Genomic DNA, 22,523 nt, shown 5'->3' on the forward strand with positions numbered 1-22,523 from the left:
GGCAGTATAGTTAAAGTAAATGACTATATTGCCCTTTGTTTATTTTTCTTACAGTTTAAACTTTAATAATGTGACAGAATTAGTTTTTTATAGAAAAACAAAAAGCGTGGTTGCTGTGCAGCCATGTCACAGCACCCACGTCTCGGTTGCACTTTAGATCCCACGGACTCGAGTCTATGGGATCACTATTCTTGTTGTAGGTGATTTTTGTTTTCACCTTTATTGGATTGATCTTTGTTCCCATTGGTGCCGCTTCGTTGTTTGCTTCCAATAATGTATGTTTTAGTGGAATGGTATTAATTCATGTGGTTAAGGATTTGTTTGTTAATATATCGGTAATTGTTTGTTCTTACATATTTGTTAAGTACATTGTATTACTAAGTTATCTTCCAAACAAAAAAAATAGAGGGATCATGCATGTGTGTGTATATATATATATTCTTTTTAGGTGCCCAAGGGCCAAGGATATGGATCAACCTATTTATGTGTAGTATATATATTATAATTATTACTTCATCCGGTTCAACCAAATCGGGCCATCCGGTCCAACTGATTAACCTATTACTCAGTTGTTTGGCCGGTTCATTTTCTCGGTCCAGTTCTGAAAATATTAGTTAGGACAATCAACTAATTATTTAGGGTGCCTTGCTATCTCTACGCCAATCCCTTTGTTTGACCCTACCTCATGGCAGAGCTCCAACCGTGCACACAAACCAAAAGGAATTCTCAGGAAACCAATAAGGATGCAACGGTAGAAGAAATTAAAATTTGTTGATTTTTTAATTGTTTATGTGTATTGATTATGTGTAAATACTGATGAAAATATTATTGATACAATTTAAAATTTTCTAATATATTACAAATTGTGGCAGCATGCACGATATACAAATTTTTAGATTGAGTCTGAAATTATAAATTTATGAATGATTTTATAATCAATTATTTACATGTGTAAAAGATGTATTGTGGACATGTTTTTGTATATTTATAATAATAGAAATATATATAAATAAACTTAAGGTAATCAATAAAAATTACAATTATATTAAAGTAATATGTATAATAATTAAAAATTTTAAATTGATAATTAAAGTAACTAATATATATATATATATATATATATATATATATATATATATATTGGAACATATGGAAAAGGCATACATAGAACATAATGGGGTGTTGGGTAACCTCACATTTAATAACGATATAACTCAAATATATCTAGCTAAACATTTACTCCTCTGTTCTTTTTTATTTGTCAAATTTATCTACTTCACACTCATTAAGAAAATTGGTTGAAGTTGATTAACAATCTAAATTTTTATAAAAAAATTTCATTATTTTTCAAAACTACCCTAATTTAAAACTCCACTAAGTGGAGTATATGATGTAATGTTTAGTTGATTGTGATTTATTAAAAATTATACAAATATATTAAATTAAAAGATAAATTTGAGGAAAAAAAAATATTTAATGTTGCACAAAATTTCTAATGTGACAAGTAAAAGTAAAAAGAACAGAAGGGTATTTTTCAAGTTTAAATTCATAAATTTTTTTAACAAAATACAAAATATTATATTCCACAATTTTTTTATTTACAGGTTGCAGCTTACAACCATATTCAACCAAACATTAAATTAAAAATTTTATTAATATTACTGCTACTTTGGAACACCTAAATTTTTTTACTACTTAACTTATATATTATAAATTTTTTTATCAAAAATATTTAAATAATAGAATTTATTTATTTATTTTTGCTATGTATAGCATAGCCATAGAATAGAAACCTTTATATTTTAACCCAGCTACCTTATTTCATAAGTGATGTAGAATTATGCCATTCAATTTTAAGTAATATATGCCTCTATTTTAATCATTTATTTAAATTAACTATATTGGTTTTTTGTTTTTGGAAAAATCAAAAATCTTAATACCGAAAAAATCCACATAATTTTGTGCATCCCCAAAACTCACTGTAAAAAAAGTCCCCAAAATTTATTTACTTCATCTTCTTAACAAAAATAATATAATTTAACAAAAAAATAAATTTTCTAATTACCCTCATCCCATCTCTTCCTATCGCTGTTCCGTTGCTAATTACACAAGAGAAGGAAGGAGGTGAGAATTCGGTAACAAGATTATTGAGGAAACTTTTATTGGAAAAAAAATCACAATGCAGATGACGAAATAATAAGAAAGAATAAAGCCAGGGACTTACAAGTAATTAACGCTGCTACAAAAGCTAATCCACGTGCCCAAACTGGTCCCAAAGATGTTCAAAGGCATCTGTTTCGAGCCCATCAATCAATTCCCATATGAGAACACATTTATCTACGAACTCTTGGATCTAATCTTGAGATCAACAAAAGAATAATCAAACGGCTAATAATATCCCCGCACTATAAAACCCTCCCCACATAAAATCCACCCCATCTTGAAACTGACAACAGTTTCAAGGAACAAAACTCAATCACAATTAAATATTTTAAAGTCAAAGAAAGAAAGGAGCCGTTGCCAAGAGATAATATGACCGTTGCCCAGTTACTCCCAATTCTGCTTCACTTCTTTGGTCCTTCAAAACAAATAAAAAAAAAATGTAACAGATATAAAGAGAGAGAGAGAGAGAGAGAGAGAGAGAGAGAGGAGAGGAGAGGATGGTGGCCAAGACTCCAACCAAGGAGAAGAGAATGGCAGCAGCTCTGAATCCAACTCTAATCAGAGAAACTGTTAAGAAGGTAAGAAATCTAGTCATCTTCTTTTCAATTTTTTTTTAAAGTAAACTTTGACTGATCTTTGTGGTATTGTTCAGGTGGATCAATGCATGGCTCGTTTACAGGAACTCCAGTATACAGTGAATGGGAGAACAAAAGTGGTTGCAGGAGTGAAGCTCAGTCCTCGTAGCACCAGAGGTTATCTCAAAACCAGCCTGAGATGCAAACAAGAATCTATAAGGTCCAGTTATTCTTCTTGCAAAACTGTTTTCCAACATATTTATTTTGTGATTTTTTTTTTCTTCACAATAAATGAATTTCAGGATGAAGAATGCAGCAGCTGCAAAATCCCCAGGGAAGTTTCAAGAAAGCACAAATGGTAAGTAAATTTGTGCAAAACCCCAGAAAATTCTTCCAGTTTGTTTGTCTTATCATTGATAATTAGAATGGCTTGTTGACAAAACAGGGGAATGGCGAAGAATGTCATTGCCGGCAATGTTGTTAGGAGAAACAGTGGTTGAAATTCTCCAAGCTAGTAAATTTGCCAAAGAAATAGTAACCAAAACAAGAACAATAAATGATCCAAAGACTCCTGGTTCTTGTTCAGTGCGTAGAAACAAAACCAAAGCAAGAATACATTGTGAGAGCACTGAGCTTCGAACTAAACGGACACAAGAGAAACAACAGTTGAGAAGATCTCGGCGTTTTGAGTCAAACTCTACTGTGATTCCTAGAGCTCGATCACGTATTACCTTCAAAGCAAGTTCACCATCTCCAAGCAAAGCGAGTGTCTTGATGAGAAGGCATTCAGTGACGGCACAGCGAGTGTCACCAAAGAACAGGCCTTGGGCTAAGAAGACAGTGCTCTTTCCGAATCCACTCTTCTTGGATTCAACACAGCAGAAGCAGGAACAGTTTTACAAGACCAGGTCTCCCATAATCTCAAGATTAAGGCAACAGACACCAAGAAAGTTTCTTGTTAAGTCACCAACAACGTCCTTGAAATCACAATTCAAGAACAAGAAGGCTGTTCCTGTGGTAACTAGTAATCAGTTATCTTCTTCTTCTCCTATTAGAACAATGGCATTGGCGAAGGCACAGAGATGTTCCTTCTCACCCTCAAAATTGGCCAGCAGATTCATTTCTCCATTGAAGATGAGGAAGAGTATGAATATGTAGAGTTTTGTAAGCTCATTGGGCTGATGAGACTGAAGTTGAATAATGCAGAAAATAAGGCAAATTAAGGAAAGCTTTGATGTCTATACTTTGTGTTAATTATTGTCTTTTTTGTTTTTTAATCTTGTTCCTGAATTGTGTTCTAATCTGCATTGTAATCTCTCCACATGGAAATATATGAAAAACATGATATTTGATTCTTTCATTATTAATGTGTCATTATCAAGCATTTTTAAAGTAACCATATAAACTAATAAGTCATGTACTAATTTTGATCTCTTTGATAGAATAGTTGATCCTGAAACATATATCAAGAATCAAGTGGCTCACTAGTGCTAGGAATAGAGTTCAATGGCATATAAGAGATTGTTCTAATCTGGTTTACTGAAACACTGGGAATTCTTAGATTTCAATTAAAATGATTAATAGCATTACCTAGACTTTCCTCAAATAAAGGAAAACATGAAAATTAAGTAGATCAAATAGAATAACCTTCAATATAGTTGAACTTAATCACAGGAAAAGAGTTCATCAACAATTGAACAAGCCAATGATACGTAAATGTGGATAAGGCGCAAGGATGATTTTGATAAGTCTCATCATTGCAAATTAAATTAAAAAGAAAAGAGTAGATAACAATACCTGACTCAATACATGGACTTGATTTTCACACATCTTCAATCTCTAATCAGGATCGAAATATTGGGGAGAAGTGTTATTTCAGCAATTATATAATTATGTAAATAAAAAGAACTTCACATTCAGATTTCAAGTGAAAATAAATCCCTCCTGCGTCAAATTAGTTCAGAAATACGTAAAAATAAAATTTTTTAGGAGAAAATGCTGAAACTTTTTATATATAATCTAAGTTATGTGTCAGCTATTATTAATTATAGTTTGTACTTATGAAAAATCAGGTTGTGTACAATAATTTTGAAATACTAAATCATAGCTTTATTCATGATCCATAGCCATTGTTATTTAGACTTTATGCGTCACAGTTTAGTTTATTTTGAACTAGGGGTGGTAACAGGGCGGGGTGGGGGCGAGGATGCCCCTCCCCATCCCCGTCCTCCCCATCCCCGATTCCCCAATGGGGAATTCTCTTCCCCATCCCTATCCCCGCCGGGATCCCCACGGGGATTTCTCTAGTTGTAAAAATATTATTACATATTGGAACATAAAAACAACTCAACATAAATATACATAAAATTATGATAAGATCAAAACTACTTAACATGGGGCTCTTATATCTAATTTTAATTGTTATTAGTTTAAAATAAATAGTTTATGTGATTAGCGCAATTAAATTAAAATTAGAGTTTTTTATATTATTATCTAGGCCATTTAATTTTTTTTATGTTGGAAAAATTATACATACATATATGCATCATATATATATATATATATATATATTATTATTTATTTTAGGGTCGGGGGATCCTCACGGGGCGGGGAGGGCATTCCCCGTCCCCATCCCCGATTTAGGAAATGGGGACGGATTGGCCCCCGTCCCTGCCCCCATGGGGAAGGAATTCGGGGAATCCCCATCCCCGTCGGGTCGGGTCCCCGCGGGGATCGGGGATTCCCCGCCTCATTACCACCCCTATTTTGAACTGTGTTTTATTCAAGTGTGGATTGAATTGCAGTTACTGGTATAGAGGGCCACACAATTGTGTAAGCTTGTGATGGAATAGCTCACGTATTATGATTATATATAGGGAAAAGGATTTCATTGTTTTTTATGCAAACCGCCATTTTATACACTGTCATTGCAACGGTTTACAGAACTGCGATGACATATTTCCATTTAGTAGTGGTACACTTTTTTTTAATTCCCTATTAAATTTTTTTCTTTCTTTGGATTGAGATTAGGTTTATTAAATTGAACCAAATTAACAATATCATTATACACCATAATTAATCTCTCATTGAATATTAGTCTAATTTAATATTTCCACACTCACTAAAATACAAAAAATGCAACAATGCCCCACATGTGATTATTGTTTGTAATTTGAGTTTTTTTTTTGTTAAATCTGGAACGGTAATATGTAAGACTGTAGTAGATATTTTTTGTTTGGAGTTTAGACTAAACTATGATGTCTACGATCATGTTTCCTCATCAAATGGATGGATTCTACGATCATAATTTATTTATTTTTATGTGGGCATCACAACTTGTTTAAGGTCATGGCGTTACCATTTTAATCGTTTTTTGTTAACTTGTAAGTAACAGGTGCTACACCTAATCTATTTCGAAGAAATTCATTCCTTAATTGGTCTTTCCTATTAACACTTGGCATCCATTTGAATATTCTCATTTCTGTCATCCTCATCCTTTGTTATGTTGCTTCTTAATAGCCCAATATTTTGACATGTACATTATAGCTGGCTTAACAATTGTTCTATAAAACTTACTTTTATTTCTAAGAGGCATTGTATTTGTCACATAAAACTCCATGTGCTTCTTTTTGTTTTACTCAACTTTCCTTGATCCTATTTGTGACATTTTCTATAAGTTCCTTATTGTTTTGGATTATAGAGCCTAAATACCATAAAGTTCTACTAATATCAATATTATCTATATTAACTCATTTTTCATTTCTACTAGTCTATTTGCTGAAATTACATTTAACATTTTTGTTTTACCCTATTATCTTGAAAACCTTATCTTCTAAGTATTTCTCCACATCTCCCATGTAAAGTTAGCACTTTCCCTATTTTCATCAACCAAGACCACATCATCGATAAAAAAACACATACACCATTGATTTGATCTTAAATATATATATGATTAATTATTTCATCCATAACAAAAGCAAATAATTAAGGGTTTAACACTGCACCTTATGTAGACCTGTAGTAATGGGGAACTTGCTAGCCTATTCCTTATATCTTTAATGCTAGTGACGGAAATATCATACATATCTTTACTTGGTCTATGTACCTAGTAATAACCTCCTTGTCTAAAACCCACCAAAAGACCTTCCTATGTACCATATAGTATGTTTTTCTAGTTCAATAAAGATCATCTGTGAATCTTTCTTCTTATCTTTACACTTCTCCATCAATTGTCTTAAAATATAATTTGCTTCTATAGGTTACTCTCCAGGTATAAAACCAAATTGATTTAAAGAAACACTTGTTTTGTGTCTCAACTTTTACTTAATTAATCTCTCCTAAAAGATTCATACTATGTCTTATAGGTCTAATTTTGCGATAATTATTGCAACATTAAATATCACTTTTATTCTTATAGATGGGTACTAAAATATTTTATCCCTATTCAACTACCATCTTAGAATATAGTATCCTATTAAAGAATTTAGTCAATGATGATATCCCTTATTCTTCTAACTATTTACAAGGTTTTATTGGGATACCATCCTGGCTTACACCCTTCATTATTTTCATCTTTCTAAAGGCATACTTACTCTAATATGGTAAACATACTCAATTCAATCACTAGGCTTATTATTAATACCCTTCAATGCTATATGACTCACATGATCCACATTAATCGACTTATAAAAGTATCCTCTCCATAGTTTTTTTAATCTCATTATTCTTCACTAGTCTTTTATTGTCTTCAATATTTTTTATATATTTAACATTGTAAATCCCTCTTTTTCCTTTCTTTAACCTTAGATAACATGAAAAATATTTTTTTCTTCCTTTTTTATTCCTAATTTAGCATACAACATATCATAAGCCTCAAATTTAGTCTCACTCATTATCTTTTTAGCCTCCTTATTAGCTAATTGATACACCAAAAAGTTTTCATTCTATTTTCTTGCCAACTCATAAAACAATCCCTCTTAGTCTTAATTACCTTTTGAACATCTTCACTACACGACCAACTTTCTCTATTATTACCACCTACATGAGCTAATCTACCTTTAGACGCTTAAGTGCTTCCTTAGCTACCTATCTAATGCAATCAACTATTGAATTTGACATGCTATTTGTGTCGGATTGTAAGTTCTAAGATGCAATCTCTTGTACTTTTCCTTGAAACTCTAATGCTTTATCATCTTTGAAGTCCCACCATTTAATTCTAGGGGTAGACTTTTACTTTATTACTCATAACACTTAGTAAAACCTTTATCAAACACTAGCAATCTATGTTGAATGATTAGATTATTACATAGGGACCCACCACTCTAATTTCTCCATAATTCGAGTTATGGAGAAGTTAGGGTGGTGGGTCACTATGTAACACGATATCAGAGCTGGGTCCTACATCGATGCCGGGCTGTGCCTTGGATGAGCTAGGATCTTGGGTCCCACATCCGCTGTGGGTTCGGGGGGTATTGGGACGTAGTGGCTCAGGTCCATAGTCCCACATCGCCTGTGAGACCAATTCTCTCTAGCTTCATATACTCTCACTAAACATTTCCTATAACTCGAGTTATGGAAAAGTTAGGGTGATGGGTCCCTATGTAACATGGTATTAGAGCTGGGTCCTACGTCGATACCAGGCTGTGCCTTGGATGAGCTAGGATCTTGGGTTCCACATCTGCTGTGGGGCCCGGGGGGGATAGGATGGGACGTACTTGCTCAGGCCCATAGTCCCACATCGCCTGTGAGACCAATTCTCTCTAACTTCATATACTCTCACCAAACCTTTCTGTAACTTAGGGTGGTGGGTCCCTATGTAACATAGATATTCTCTGGTATCACTTGCAATTTTTGCTCACAGCTTTATCAATTTTCTTAGTTAAATAAAAATCAATTTGGCACCAATTAGAATAATTTTAAAAGTAATTAAGTGCTTTTCTCTTTTCCTATACAAAGTATTAACTAACAATGTATCAAAAGCCAAAGCAAAATCTAAAATATAGTCCCCTTACTCAATCCTATAACAATAGCCAAATCCACCATGGATCATCTCATAGCTTCTAGCCTCTTTACCTACATCGTCATTTAAGTCACTTTCTATAAAAATTTTTTCATTGCTCATTATTCCTTGAACACTCTCATCTAAGTCCTCCCAAACTCATTTTTCCCTGCTCACTCAAACTTACTCGTGGGGTATAGATGCTAATGACATCAAAAATCTTTTCTCCTAAAACTAATTTTAAAAGGGTAATTCTATCCCTTACTCTAAGTACCTTAACCACTTTTTCCTTAAGATCCTTATCTACGATAAACCTACTCCATTCTTATGCTTAATTTTACCTACATACCAAATCTTAGACCTTGACCTCCTAATTTTTCTTGATTAATTAACTACTTATTTAGTTTCTTGAACGCACATTATGTCAACCTTTCTTTTAAGCGTAGTATCCACTATTTCGTAAGGGTTTCTTGAATATGTTCATGTATTCCAGCTGCTTACTTAAATATATGATTTTGGACTACCTTGTTTATCGACACTTGTCTAAAATAGGTTAGAATCCTAGCTCACATTCCATTGCATCTAAGTGCCAATGCAATGGGTCACTTCTGAGCAACAACCTAGTCCACCTTTTGCTCATTGTTGCATTCAGGTGTTGAGGATATATTGTGCCACTTCCCGCTGATGATCTAGCTTTGGTGAGAATCAGTGTAATTAAAAGAGGTAGGCGACCCTTGCAATAATGAGAATGTAAATCGCCTAAGGCGGCAAGTGCTTCTCTAGGCACTGGCTCGGGCGACATGAAGCGCTGTCTTAAAAAAAATAATAAAGAAATTGCACAACATTGAACTTAAATTAATATAATAATCATCTACTAAAATATTGAAGATTCTCAATAAAAACACACAAAACCACAAAAGACAATCTAAACTTTCAAATTTAGTATGCAAGACCTAATTTAGAATCTTAATTCTATTCTAATCATCATCTAACTTTGTTGGGCCATCTTCCTCATCATGTAGGCTATCGTTTCCCTTATTACCAGATTTATAATCTTCAATTTATTTATCCAATTCATATGAATCAAATTGTTCCATAATTCTTCTCTTGGAATAGAGCTTGAACCATTGTCGATTGATCCCACTCTTGATCCAACTCTTCCTTAACATCTTGTGGCCATTTTTTACATGCAACCGCATTTTTAGGCTTCCCCACCTGATGTTGTTTAGCACGGAATATTCTACCTTTGGTAGTGTTCTCACAAAACATGCATGGTATTGAAATAGGATCCTTCAAATAATTATACGTCTAAGTGGGATCTTTCTTATTACTTGAGTGTTCGCATACATGTCCTTCTTCCATATCCAAAAGTCCTAATAAAAACAAAACAATGAATAAAATTTAAGATTAAGTTGCAAATGAAAGAAATAAATAATAATTAATTTTATGCTAAATAGGAAATATAATCAGAATAATGTAGAAGTGAAAAAAATAGGGGATACGTTTGAAGAATGGAATAAGAAAAGAAGTTATTTTCCTTGTTAATTTGTTGCTTTAACATTTTCTCAAACTATTACGCTTTCTCAACTAATTTCCTTATCTAGTTATCTTTCTTTCCACTGTAATCTTTTGCTTGTAATGTGCTTTGTTTTCCTTTTTTTCTTTGGTTCTTTGAAAGTAATATATTGCTTTAATATTCTTCTTAAAGTGGACCTCTTTCCTAATTAAACTTCACTAACAAAGGCAATGCTTTTCTTACTTTTTTTTGCCTTATGCCTGGGCTGAGGCTTTCTCTTATGTAGCATTTCTTTGATGGCGCTTCACTTAGAGGTTATGAGATGCTATAGCCTCGCTTCTCCTCACTTGGGCACTTAGGCCAGTGTTTTTTGCGCTTTTGATAACATTGGTGAGAGTATGTTACTATGGTTAAAATCCATGTTCATTGTGATTTGAGAAAAGTTGAACCGCTAGCTTTCAGTTGTCTAACACAGTGACTTCGTTTTCCTTATTTGAGCTTAGGATTGGTAATGGCTGAGTTGGTAGTTATACCTTTCATGTTAGATTAATTGTTATTGTTCAATTGGAAGCAATAATTGTTATCTTTATTCAATTGGGAAATTCAAATCTTCATGATTAATATCAATCTTCTTGAAAATCCTATCTTAAAGTGACCAAAATTAGCAATTATACTATTTAGGACTACGGTCATTTTTGCATCTAGGTCAACTAGTTGATGGTATGCAATCTCTTATGACATTTATTGGGTATTAGGATATTAATAGATTGATTTGAACTGACCTTCCGAAGCCTAAAATTATGTTCTCTTAGTATATAGTTTTATATTTTATTTGCTACACAGGCTGTGGCTGATATTATTCGGACGACATTTTGGCCCTCGGTCCATGTTGAAGATGTTGCTTGATGCGGGGGGAGGCACATATTTACTTGAATATTTTTTTATAAACCTTATAAATCTTTAACATCATATATCAAAAGTTCGACACCACAGTCTTGTTGTTTTGATTTGCATATCTGTGAGTTCTTGTTTTAGCATGTTACACATCTATCATCTTGTGTGAAACTTAGTTTTTATCCATTTTCTACTTAGTTCATACAAAATAGTGTGGCATGAAGTTTTTGTGATGTTTGTGTGTTGAGCTCGAGTTTTTTAAGTTTTTACCTTTGTTAGTGTTTTATTGAGCTTGTACAACTGAAAGCAAGGAATCCAAAATGAAATAACTTTGCAACCATGACTATTTTGGGAATGATATGCCTATACTTATGGCAATCAACTTTAATGAGTATGAGCAACATGACACGTGATGTAATTTCTTGTATAGCTGCATTATTTGCTTTAATGATGACAAGTGAATAAGATAAATCAAGTATGTTATATATCTTACAAATGTTTCAATTGTGTTTAGTAACTGGAAATAGTGTTTTGTTGCTAAGACTTGATAGTTTTTACAACACTATATTAAACAAGACTGGACAAGTAAGCATTTTATTATTTCTAGTATTACATTTTAGTGGACTGTGCCAAATGCCAAAAATGCTCTTACTGTCACAACAAACTATATGCAATTAACCCCAATATTTTGTAATCACAAGCAAGCTAGTAATGTTAGAAACTCTAAGCCTAGGTAGAGCCATTAAAGGCACAAGCCTATAACTGGCTTCACTCCACTATATAAGGTTTTTAGGTGACACCTTGGTCTATAATGTAGAACAAACTTAGTAAGGATATTTCCCCGAGTAGCATGTTTTAGCAAGTAGTGGAGAGCTTGAATGCTTCCCAAGATTTACCTTGCGTTTGAAAGAAGGGAGTCTCCCTTCCTGAACCCATCCCACCAATGCTTTGATATACATCAAAGAGTAGTGAATACTAATATTAGAGGGGGATGGGATTCTCTCTAACTAGGGAAACCCATTCGTCCTAAAAAGGAGTAGGACTTCCTTAAACCAAGGAATGACCATACCTATCTACCTCCGGTTATATAATAACACCAAATTGAGAAGTAGTGAACAAGCAAAGCAATGTACAAGTGATTGAGGGGATTTTTTTGTCGTTTCTGCCATTCTCTTTGGAGCATCCTCACCTTAATCCAAGTTTTGTTTGATTTTTTTTGCAGTTTGAGCATTCTCGCCTCTTTTTGATCTTTCTATCCTTTTTTTATAATTTGTTTTTGTTATTTTTATTTCATGGTGGAAAGGATAGTTTCTAGGGTAATAGGGCTATGTTTGGGGTTGTATAATTAATATTTTTGAGATTCACTTTGATTTTGTGTGTTTTTCCAACTTATGCCTTTTAACTGCTTTTGGATTAGGGTTTTGTTTTGATTAGAGTTGATTGGGGCCGCAAGCACACAAATCATTTAAGTAGTAATTAAATATCGTTCTCATGAGGACTTTGTTATTGATTACTAATCTCATGCAATTAGGGTCATCTAGAGTAAACAATGTTGGATACGAAAATTAAAATAAACTTAATGAAATGAAAATTTACATTAGTTAAACTAAAACAAACGATGGCTCGGGTGATTAATCCAAATTGAAGGGCTGCTAGGGTAGGGTTCACCACAATGTTTGATACATGACTTTGCGCTGACTTCTCTTTGACTAAGTTTAATTATTCTTGAAGGTGGAATATCCTAGGGTAGGTGCTATTTCCTTTTAGAACATAGTGATGTATTTAACTTTGATCAATTCTTACTTTCATGGTAGTTGAAGCTAATTAGACCCTTTAAGTTTTTTTGATACCAAGAAATCCTAACTACGGGTTTCAAGTTCAATTTTAAGATTCCCAACACTATAGTTAGCCTTTAGGTTTTTCCCTTGATATCTAACATCATGCACATACGGGATCTAATGATTTCACAAGCATTAAGAACCATAAAATTGAAACAAAGAATAATCAAACATCAATACGAGAATAAAATTCAATACATTGTCAATTATCTAAATATCTGGTTAATCCCAACCCTAGAACAAAAAATCCACTCACTCATATATAATTTACGAGCCATAAGATTCAGTTCAAACATAGATCGAAACATGAAATAAATTAAGAGAAAAATATAGAAGAAAGGAAACTCTTGATCCTTCACGCGTGATGTTCTTGTAGATCAACGAATCCTTTGATCTTTGCTTTCTCTTTCTTTGATGGTCTTTAGATAATGCCGAGCATTGGAGAAGTTGAACATTAGCTTCCTTGCCTAAAGATCCTTCAAAGAACCACTTGACGGCTTTTTATAGCGAGAGAACAAGTTAGGGTTTCAGATATCAGCCAAAGTCCATGTGTGCCATGTTGCACGAGTTGCCTATGCTTCTTTAGCTGGTTTGTTCTGCTATTATGAATTGGTAAGAAGTACACCTGTGCAATCTAGCAAGGGCAGTCTGTGCTTCTTGCTGGTTTTCATTTCTTCGCCTTTTTTTTCCTCCTAACTTGATTTTTTTTATCTTTCTTCAAGAATGCTCCATAGTTCTATGGAATCGGGCTATGATTTTTTACTTGCTTGCACACAAAATTGTTGAGGAATGGCAACCGAACTAGGGGAGAAAAATTCAGACACAACATGAATGAAAATGCATGATTAACTGGGGAATAACACCTAAATTCAAGTCTGAATATTAAGCAGTTTTAATACCTATCACTAAACCAAACTATGAACTTATAAACTACTAATTACCAATAGGCCTAGTTGGCATGTGCCATGTTGGGCCAGGCCAGGTTATTTTTTATTTTTATTTTTAAAATTTTGAAATTCCAAGAACTAAAAAATCCTCAAAACTTCATAACAATTGAAAAAAAAGAAGTAATTATAAAATTTTCTAATTGGTAAATTTTAATATTTTTTAAAGATTTAATATGAAAAATTACATAAAGAAATAAGTAATAAGAATCAAATTTAGAAAAATATTATATGATAAATTGAATTAGGTAAACAAATCCGGTCCCAAAAACGGGAGATCTACTTCTTAATCTTTTTTCTCTCTATTACCGATTGTTTTTTTTATGATTTCCTCCATTAAAATTATTTGTTGGAATTGTCGTGGGGTGTAAAACCCCCTCACTATTGATCGCATTAAAGATTTTATTCGTCACTTAAAACCTAATATTATTTGTCTTGTTGAAATAAAAACTGATCCTAATCGTTCATTTCGATTTTGCAATAGATTCGCTAGATCTTGGGACTGGGCGGTCATCCTTGCATAGGGATTTTCAGATGGCATCGTCACCCTCTGGTGTCGCTGCCTTGGTTTGGTGACATCTATTACTGCAAATCGAATGTCCCTTAACTTGGTGATTTCCTCCAATGATGGGCCTTGGATCCTCACTGTAGTTTACAACTCTCAGATCTTGGCTTCCCAAAAAACTCTTTGAAACTCGCTCGGGCTCAATAACATCCGATTACCCCCGGCTCATCACGGAAGACTTTAACGCGGTTCTTTCTCGATTAAGAAAATTAAAGGGGGAATGCTCATTCTTACACTTCCAAATCTAGAATTTTCTTGAATTTTTATTAATAATAATAGCCTCGCTTGATGTTGGCTTTGTAGGACCGCTGCCACTCGGACGAATAACCGTGCAGGTTTGGCTTTGCCATTGGGCTGACCGTTTCCTTGCAAATCATGACTGGATCACGCATTTCTCCTTCATTGAGAACCAACATCTCACCCGAGCCTACTCTAATCACTCTCCTCTTTTTCTCAATGGTCATTCTCACTCTCACCCTAAGACTTCTATTTTTCGCTTCGATAATTACTGGCTTGAGTATCCTGGGTGTCATAGCAATATTGTTAATGCTTTTAATTCCTTCTCCAGCTCCAACCCCATGCATGCTTTCTATCATTGTATTACTCGTGCTAAACAAAACCTTTTTTCCTGGCGAATTGCAAGATTGAGACCCATTGATACTGAATTATCAAATCTGGAAGCAGAAATCAAGATCATTGAGGAGACTGTTCTCTCAAATCCTGACCCGTGGAACCATCTTTGGCTTCCCTCCTTGTGAAATCATCATGTTGCTCTCTTACGTCAAAATTCTATTTTTTGGGCCCAACGCGCTCGTATGATGTGGCTTAAACAAGGAGATGTTAACTCAACTTTCTTTCATTGAGTTGTCAAGGCTCGGTAAATCAAAACAAAGATTCAATCACTTAGAGATAATGCCAGTCATATCCTTACTCTCACAGTTGATATTGAAAATGAATTTGTTACTTTCTATCGCAACCTTTGGACCTCTGCCTCTTCTCTTTCCCTTGACCATATAATCTCTCTTCTTCCCAATGATTTTCCTTCGTTGGAGTCTGATGACAAGGATGACTTGATCAAACCTGTCACCAAGGGAGAGGTTTTCCGAACCCTTAGGTCCATGCGACGAGGAAAATCTCCCGGTCCCGACGGGATCAATGTTGAATTTTATCTTTTTTACTGGAATGTTGTGGGAGATCATATCTTTAAGGCTATTGAGCATTTCTTTGTTACTGCTAAGATTCCAGCCTCTTGGAGTAAAACTTATGTTGTTCTTATTCCTAAAACCAATCAACCCCAAAAGGTCTCAGAATTTCGCCCCATATCCCTTTGCAATGTTTTCTACAAACTCATTTCTAAAATCTTAGCAGATAGACTTAGAAAAATTCTCCCTAAATTAATTGGCCCTGAGCAGACTGGCTTTCTACCTGGTAGATCTACTTTTGATAACATCCTAGCTGTCCAAGAGATGGTTCATTCATTGGAATATGATCGCTCTTGCCCCCCTAGGATGCTTATTAAAGTAGATATTGAGAAAGAGTTCGATACTGTTGACTGGAACTTTATCCTTGCAACCCTCCATAGAATGTCCTTCCCTAGGATATGGATTAACTGGGTTGAGTCCTGCCTTTCTGCTGCTTCCTTCTCCTTGCTTATCAACGGGCAACCTAGAAATTGGTTTTCTAGTTTTAGAGGCGTCAAGGAGATCCTCTTTCCCCCTTGCTTTTCTTTGTAGTCACTCAGAATCTTTCTGCCATTCTTAATCAGCCCCTTCGTACCAATTTTCTTTATGGTTTTGATGATACCCTGTCTCGTAATGTTAATCATCTCATGCTTGCCAATGACCTCATTCTCATCAAGAAGGCCTCCTGTCAATCTGCTCGTAATGCTATCTTTTGCCTTAATCTATATGCTAATATCTCTGGGCAAAATCCAAACCTTCTCAAATCAGCCATTTACTTCCCTAGTTGGATCGCTTCTATTTTGGGCATTAAGATTGGTTGATTCCCTTTGAATTACGTGGGAGCTCCCATTTCCCCTTTTTGCCTTCAGGTCAATCATTTCCAATCACTTGTTACTAAAACTGCATCTACTATCAGCAATAAGAACCACTCTCATATTTCTCAGGCCGGGCGTATTATTCTCCTTAATTCCCGTATATTTTCTCTTCTAGTCTACTTTCTTTCCATATTTTATCTTCTTGATTCTGTCCTGGATTCCATTTCCAAATTAGCAAGGAATTTCCTATGGGGTAGGTAGGGCAAGGGTAGGAGTTTCCATGCTATTGGTTGGCATACAGTTACTCTTCCTAAATTTGAGGGGGGTCTTGGCCTGCGTAACCTTAGAATTGCTAGATCTGCTCTCATCGCCAAACATGCATTTTCGATTGCTAACAAAGACAACAAGATTTGGGTTTCTATCTTTTTAAACAAATATCATAACTGGGGCATTTGGAACAATGTTTTTCCCTCCTCTGTTTCCAGTTTTCATAGAGCTATTTCAAAAACTCTCAATGTTCTCAAACCTAATATCCAGCTTTTTGTTTGTAATCCTACTTTTACAAATGTGTGGGATGATCCTTGGATTTTGGAACTCCCTTTGAGCCGTAAGCCCACTTATTTTAATATGAGTATCATAGATAACATCTCTATTCATGATTTGTTTTTATGAGGGTACTTTCAATCCATATGCTTGCTCTACTATCTTTGGCGAAGACTTAAATCGTATTCAGTTTAATGACATTGTCTTTGATACTAATGCTGTGAATGAATGGGTTTGGCGGCCTTTATCCTCAAAAGCTATGCCTGTTGCAACCATTTATGATTACCTTAATAGTGAGCATCTTGATTTGGGTACCTGGAATGGCTGGAAATTCATTTGGAAACTCAAGGTTGTGCCCCATGTTAAGGTTTTTATTTGGAATTGGCACATGGCAAACTTCCTACTGGATCATATCTTTATAACCTTAACATGGGCCCTGACTCTCTTTGTCCCTTTTGTGGTATTCATTCTGATAATGCTGAACATCTTATTTGGAATTGCAGGAACTCTGTTTCCTGCTGGAATAATGTGCTGAATTGGTTGGGATTAGATCACTCTTTTCATGTTATACTTGCTTAGGGCTCCTGGCTCACTTTTGTTTTTCATTGCAACACTAGCTGTGATTTTGCTAGGGCTCTCATTGCTTCGATTGCTTGGCACATCTGGATGGCTAGATGCAATCTTGTTTTTAGAAACTTAACTCCAAATTTTAACTTGTTACCTTTGAAGGCCAGGACTAATGTGCAGGACTTTTTCACTGCCAAATGGCATTTCTGCAACTTTTTCGTTTTGCGGCACAAATCTGATCTACTATCAATCACTATTGCATCTAATGCTGCTTGGGATCTAAGGATGGGTAAGGCTGGTTTTAGTTTCATTATCTACACTAATTACATGAAAATTCTCTTTGGAGGGGCCGCAGCGTTTTTTGTGCATATTCGCTTGAAGCAGAATTGCGCGCCATCCTTCTAGCTGTGCTTGTCACTCAAAGCGGTGGACTCCTACAAATCTCCTCTCTGACTATCATAGCGCCATTCAGCTGCTCAAGGAATTCAATCTTGTTACTGCCTGGAGACACTCAACTACCATTCATTCTATCAAAAATTTCACTCAAGTTTGGCCAGACTTCTTCCTGGAATACGTCAACCGTTATCTCAATTTAATCCCTGATCGTCTAGCTCATTTCGGATCTGCAAACCCTTCTATTTCTCTCTTTGGTCAAGGCCGTGATCGCCTGAGATGGCTCGAGGACATCTGCAATGCGAACTGCTTTTCCTTTTAATTTTTTTCTTACTATTTTGTTTTTCCAGCTCTTTGTAGCTCCTTTTGCCAAAAAAAAAAGCTTGAGTTGGAAATAATCTGTATGAACTTGATAATCATGTACTTATGTTATATTTATTTTAGTTTGCTGGGACCATTTTGACTCACTATTTTCCTTTCAAATCACGTACTTTCTTTACAAAACAAAAATTCATTTTTCCTTGCACAGATGGTCCCCTGAAAATTGTGAAACATCCACATAGAAATTGTGCCTTTTTGTATCCTTTGGAGACTTGTACTGAAAACCGTATATATATGTTGACCGCACTTTGAATTGACTAGTTCGAAACATTTGCATTTTCCTCGTAGAAAATGATCCCCGATGTTTGCCCTCGCACCTTAATTTTCTCATGGCGAGATGTTGCTGGTTTTGTCATCTTATTTTAATTTAACCCTGTGTGGTTGGTTGCAATTTACACTCTTGATTTTATTCATAAATTCTCTTTGCTTACTATAGGAATTGTGGTTACAAATGATGGAAATGCCATTCTAAGAGAATTGGATCTTGCCCATCAAGCCGCCAAGGTATAATTTATCACTTATTAGGCAGTTTAGTTTGGTTATTTAATTATAATTACTACATCATGAATGTCATTGCTCATTTTTTGTGTAATGTTTAGTTTGATTTATGCACTCAACTCTGGCTAATTTTTATTGCTATAATTTAAATTTTTCAATGCGAGTTGGACAGTCCATGATTGAACTTAGCCGCACTCAAGATGAAGAAGTAGGAGATGGTACAACATCAGTCATTGTTGTTGGTATGTTCTATACTGATGGTTTCATATTGTCTTCAAAGAAATCATCAATTTATCAGGATATCATTTTGCTGGTATATATAATAATATTGTGCAATTTTAATAAGAATTTAGGAAGATGAAGAAGTAGGAGACAGTACAACATCAGTCATCGTTCTTGGTATGAAGAAAAAGAGAACATGAATGGTAGGCTGAAATAGCCAAGGTGTGTCCGGTTTGGACAATTTGGGCCTTAGCTTTCAAATATGATAAAGGTGAGAGAACTAGCTTTTATGGATACTCTATCTGATCAATGAGACGACAACTTAGTGCCTTTTCAGTGGAGTTGAAGATGAATAGTGAAAAGCAGACCAAAAAAATATAACAACTGTTTGTGTCCAATGCCTACATGGTAAAGAATTGATTTCTCACATCAAATATTATTTATAAATTGTCATATCATCGAGGTGCGTCAGGGATTTATCTAAGACCACCATAAGAGTTTTGAGATGTTGAAATCATAATCATCATGGGCATAAGATGCACATTAATTGATTGATTTTATTCAAGAAAATTGCAATTGCAAGTGGGAACATTTTGAGGTGTAGAAGTTATGCCAATTCAATAAAGCATGCTAAGGCCCTATGATTGCCTATGAAGGAGGTTTTGCTATATTCAAACTCAAGAGAGAGGATTAGACTACAAATATATGGATGGATTGTGGAAAGTGAAATAATTAGTACTTATGTTTTGCCTTTTTTTTCCTTTTTCCCTTAACTGCAATGCTGTGGAAGTTGCTGTTAATACAGGGACCCACCATCCTAACTTCTCTATAACTGCAGTTAGAGGGAAGGATTGGCTTAGGATATATAAGGCTAGGGAGATTGGCTGTCACAGGCGATGTGGGACTATGGACCAGGTTAACCACTGCGTCCCAACATCCCCCTAGGGCCCACAAAGTGATGTGGGACCCAAGATCCTAGTCACGACCGATCGGAACAATAGCTCTAATACCATGTTAATACAGGGACCCACCATCCTAACTTCTCCATAACTGCAGTTAGAGGAAATGATTGGCTTAGGATATATAAGGCTAGGGAGATTGGCCTCACGAGCGATGTGGGACTATGGACCAGGTTAACCACTGCGTCCCAACACCCCCCCTGGGCCCACAGTGGATGTGGGACCCAAGATCCTAGTCACGGCCGATCGGAACAGTAGCTCTGATACCATGTTAATACAGGGACCCACCACCCTAACTTCTCCATAACTGCAATTAGAGGAAATGATTGGCTTAGGATATATAAGGCTAGGGAGATTGGCTCTCACAGGCGATGTGGGACTATGGACCAGGTTAACCACTACGTCCCAACAGTTGCAGTGTGTGCTTTGAAACTAATGTGGAATTACTTAGTTATCTAGGTTTATTCTCAGGTATATGTTTTTATCATAACCAAGCTATCTCAGCTTACATGGCATACCCATCTAGATTGTCTCTATGTACAATGTTAAAATCTTGGAACATACCGATGGCATGCGTAATATTTTCGTTTTTCTAGTGATGTGGACAATAGTACTTTATGCTTTGTTGATGTGTCTAATTTTAATCCATGCCTGATGATAAGGTCCCCTTGCGTATATCCCGCAAGTGCACGGGTTTGTCGAAGTAATAATCCCGGGTGAGCGGGGTCGAATCCACAGGGAGTAGGGAGTAAAGTCACTTAATTCAATTCTTAGCCATGTGGAGTATCATCAATGATAAGTGTGGTAATGATTCAATTCTCAGAAATTAAAAGCAACAAGTAAAAGTGCAAAAGTAAGGAGGAGGCAAGGCAATCGATAAAGATGAGGTACTCGGATGATGCTTCACCTAGGATAATCAATTCAAGTGCAAGAACTCTCTATTATGCTTCCTAATCAATGCAATGGTGAGTCGTGGAAATCCTTACATACATAGTCCCAAATCTAAGGTCAACTATGCCTAACTCTATACATGTCCCGGAGGAGAAATCGAACAATCTCAACACCTCGCACTCGCGATAGAGTTGCAATGAGCTATAGGGATTCCAAGTGATAAATCTCTTCCTAGATTTAGACCTAACCCTTTGGTCCGAAAGTGGAAGGTCCCCTAGCCACAATTAAGCCCTAGATACTAAGATCACCTCAACGCTCACTCCATTGCACGCGCAACTAGGCCCCCAGTGGAGGTTCATCCCTTAGACCATTCACTCTATTATGGCCGCAAAAAACTCGAGAAACGGAGGTAGAATCTATCACGTTGGAGGGGAAAGGGGATGCTCCTGTACTTCTCGACTCACCCTCTCAACCCTCTCCAACCTAGCTTTGTCGAACGCTCCTGGTATGTCACTCACTCATAAGGTTACCAACAAGAACTCTCAACCCTAGTGTCACTCTAGGGGAAATGTTTATACAATCAAGCATTGAAGGTTGGAACTCACAATAAACATCAATTTATTGAAAGCATAATAAAGAAGTTCAATGAAGCGAATGCATCCTAGGGTTCACAATCACCCAAGTACCCACTAGGGGTTTAGCTCTCCATGGAGCTAAGTACAATCAAAGAAATTGAATGTAAAAGCAATGAATCCATAAAGAAACCCCCTCGATGGTCTTGTCGATGGTCTTGTGGAAAGTCCTATACTCGTCGTCCAAGGATTCCTTCGTCCGGTATAGGATACGCCTCGATCGAAGCTCCCCTACCAACCTTCTTCCTAATGGAATCACGATGTCAGAGCCGTAGAACCTCTTTAAAACCTTGGCCAATACCCCTCGAAACCCTAGCCGAAGCCCTCTCGCAAGTTGGGGAAAAAGATGGAGAAAAGAATACCAAAATCAGGGCTGAATCGGCTTTAAATAGGGCTGGAATCGGGCAACTCCACGGGCGTGGACGATACACGCGCCCGTGTGGAATTTCCACACGGGCGTGGATAATTTCCACATGCCCGTGTGGATTCTCTGTTTCTCTGGTTTCTTGGCCGGCTGTGAATAGTGCTGCTACAGTGCTCTCCTACAGTCTTCTACCTGAATAACTTCCCAATTCCATACTTTCATCGGGGTAGCGCAAACGGGCACACGTTCTCGTCATGAATCACTTGCTTCTTCAATGATATATATGTTGGTGGAGCTCCTGTTCTTATATGCATAAGACGGAATGCTCGAGTGTGACTGCCTTTGTGCCCCTCCAAATGGATGTGCTCACTTGAATGCGAGGAGGTTGGCACACAGTCTAGCATCTCACACCTGTCCTATGTCTTCGCGTTTGAACCTTAGCAAGATCTCCTCCAAAATAGGTGCATTATGATCCACATTGGCCTATTTCCTTCATACTCAGCCTCACAACCATACCTGCATAAAAGTAACATAAAAACACACATATTAATGTAAAAACCTGAGAAAAGTAATGCTCAACATAA

The 22,523-nt window shown here is 35.8% G+C and overlaps 1 protein-coding gene and 1 pseudogene across 1 annotated transcript; both read left to right on the forward strand.

The window, feature by feature from the left end:
* The first annotated feature begins 2,608 nt into the window (after nucleotides 1–2,608).
* LOC120265613 (microtubule-binding protein TANGLED1) lies at nucleotides 2,609–4,074 on the forward strand. Its single transcript, XM_039273557.1, has 4 exons — nucleotides 2,609–2,741; nucleotides 2,816–2,958; nucleotides 3,041–3,096; nucleotides 3,184–4,074. The coding sequence occupies exons 1-4, from the start codon at nucleotides 2,661–2,663 to the stop codon at nucleotides 3,894–3,896; spliced, it is 993 nt and encodes a 330-aa protein (XP_039129491.1). The 5' UTR covers nucleotides 2,609–2,660; the 3' UTR covers nucleotides 3,897–4,074.
* A 6,689-nt stretch (nucleotides 4,075–10,763) lies between these two features.
* LOC120265035 overlaps nucleotides 10,764–22,523 on the forward strand; it is a 33,132-nt pseudogene continuing 21,372 nt past the window's right edge.

The sequence above is a fragment of the Dioscorea cayenensis genome, chromosome 7 (assembly GCF_009730915.1).
Source record: "Dioscorea cayenensis subsp. rotundata cultivar TDr96_F1 chromosome 7, TDr96_F1_v2_PseudoChromosome.rev07_lg8_w22 25.fasta, whole genome shotgun sequence".
NCBI lineage: Eukaryota > Viridiplantae > Streptophyta > Magnoliopsida > Dioscoreales > Dioscoreaceae > Dioscorea > Dioscorea cayenensis.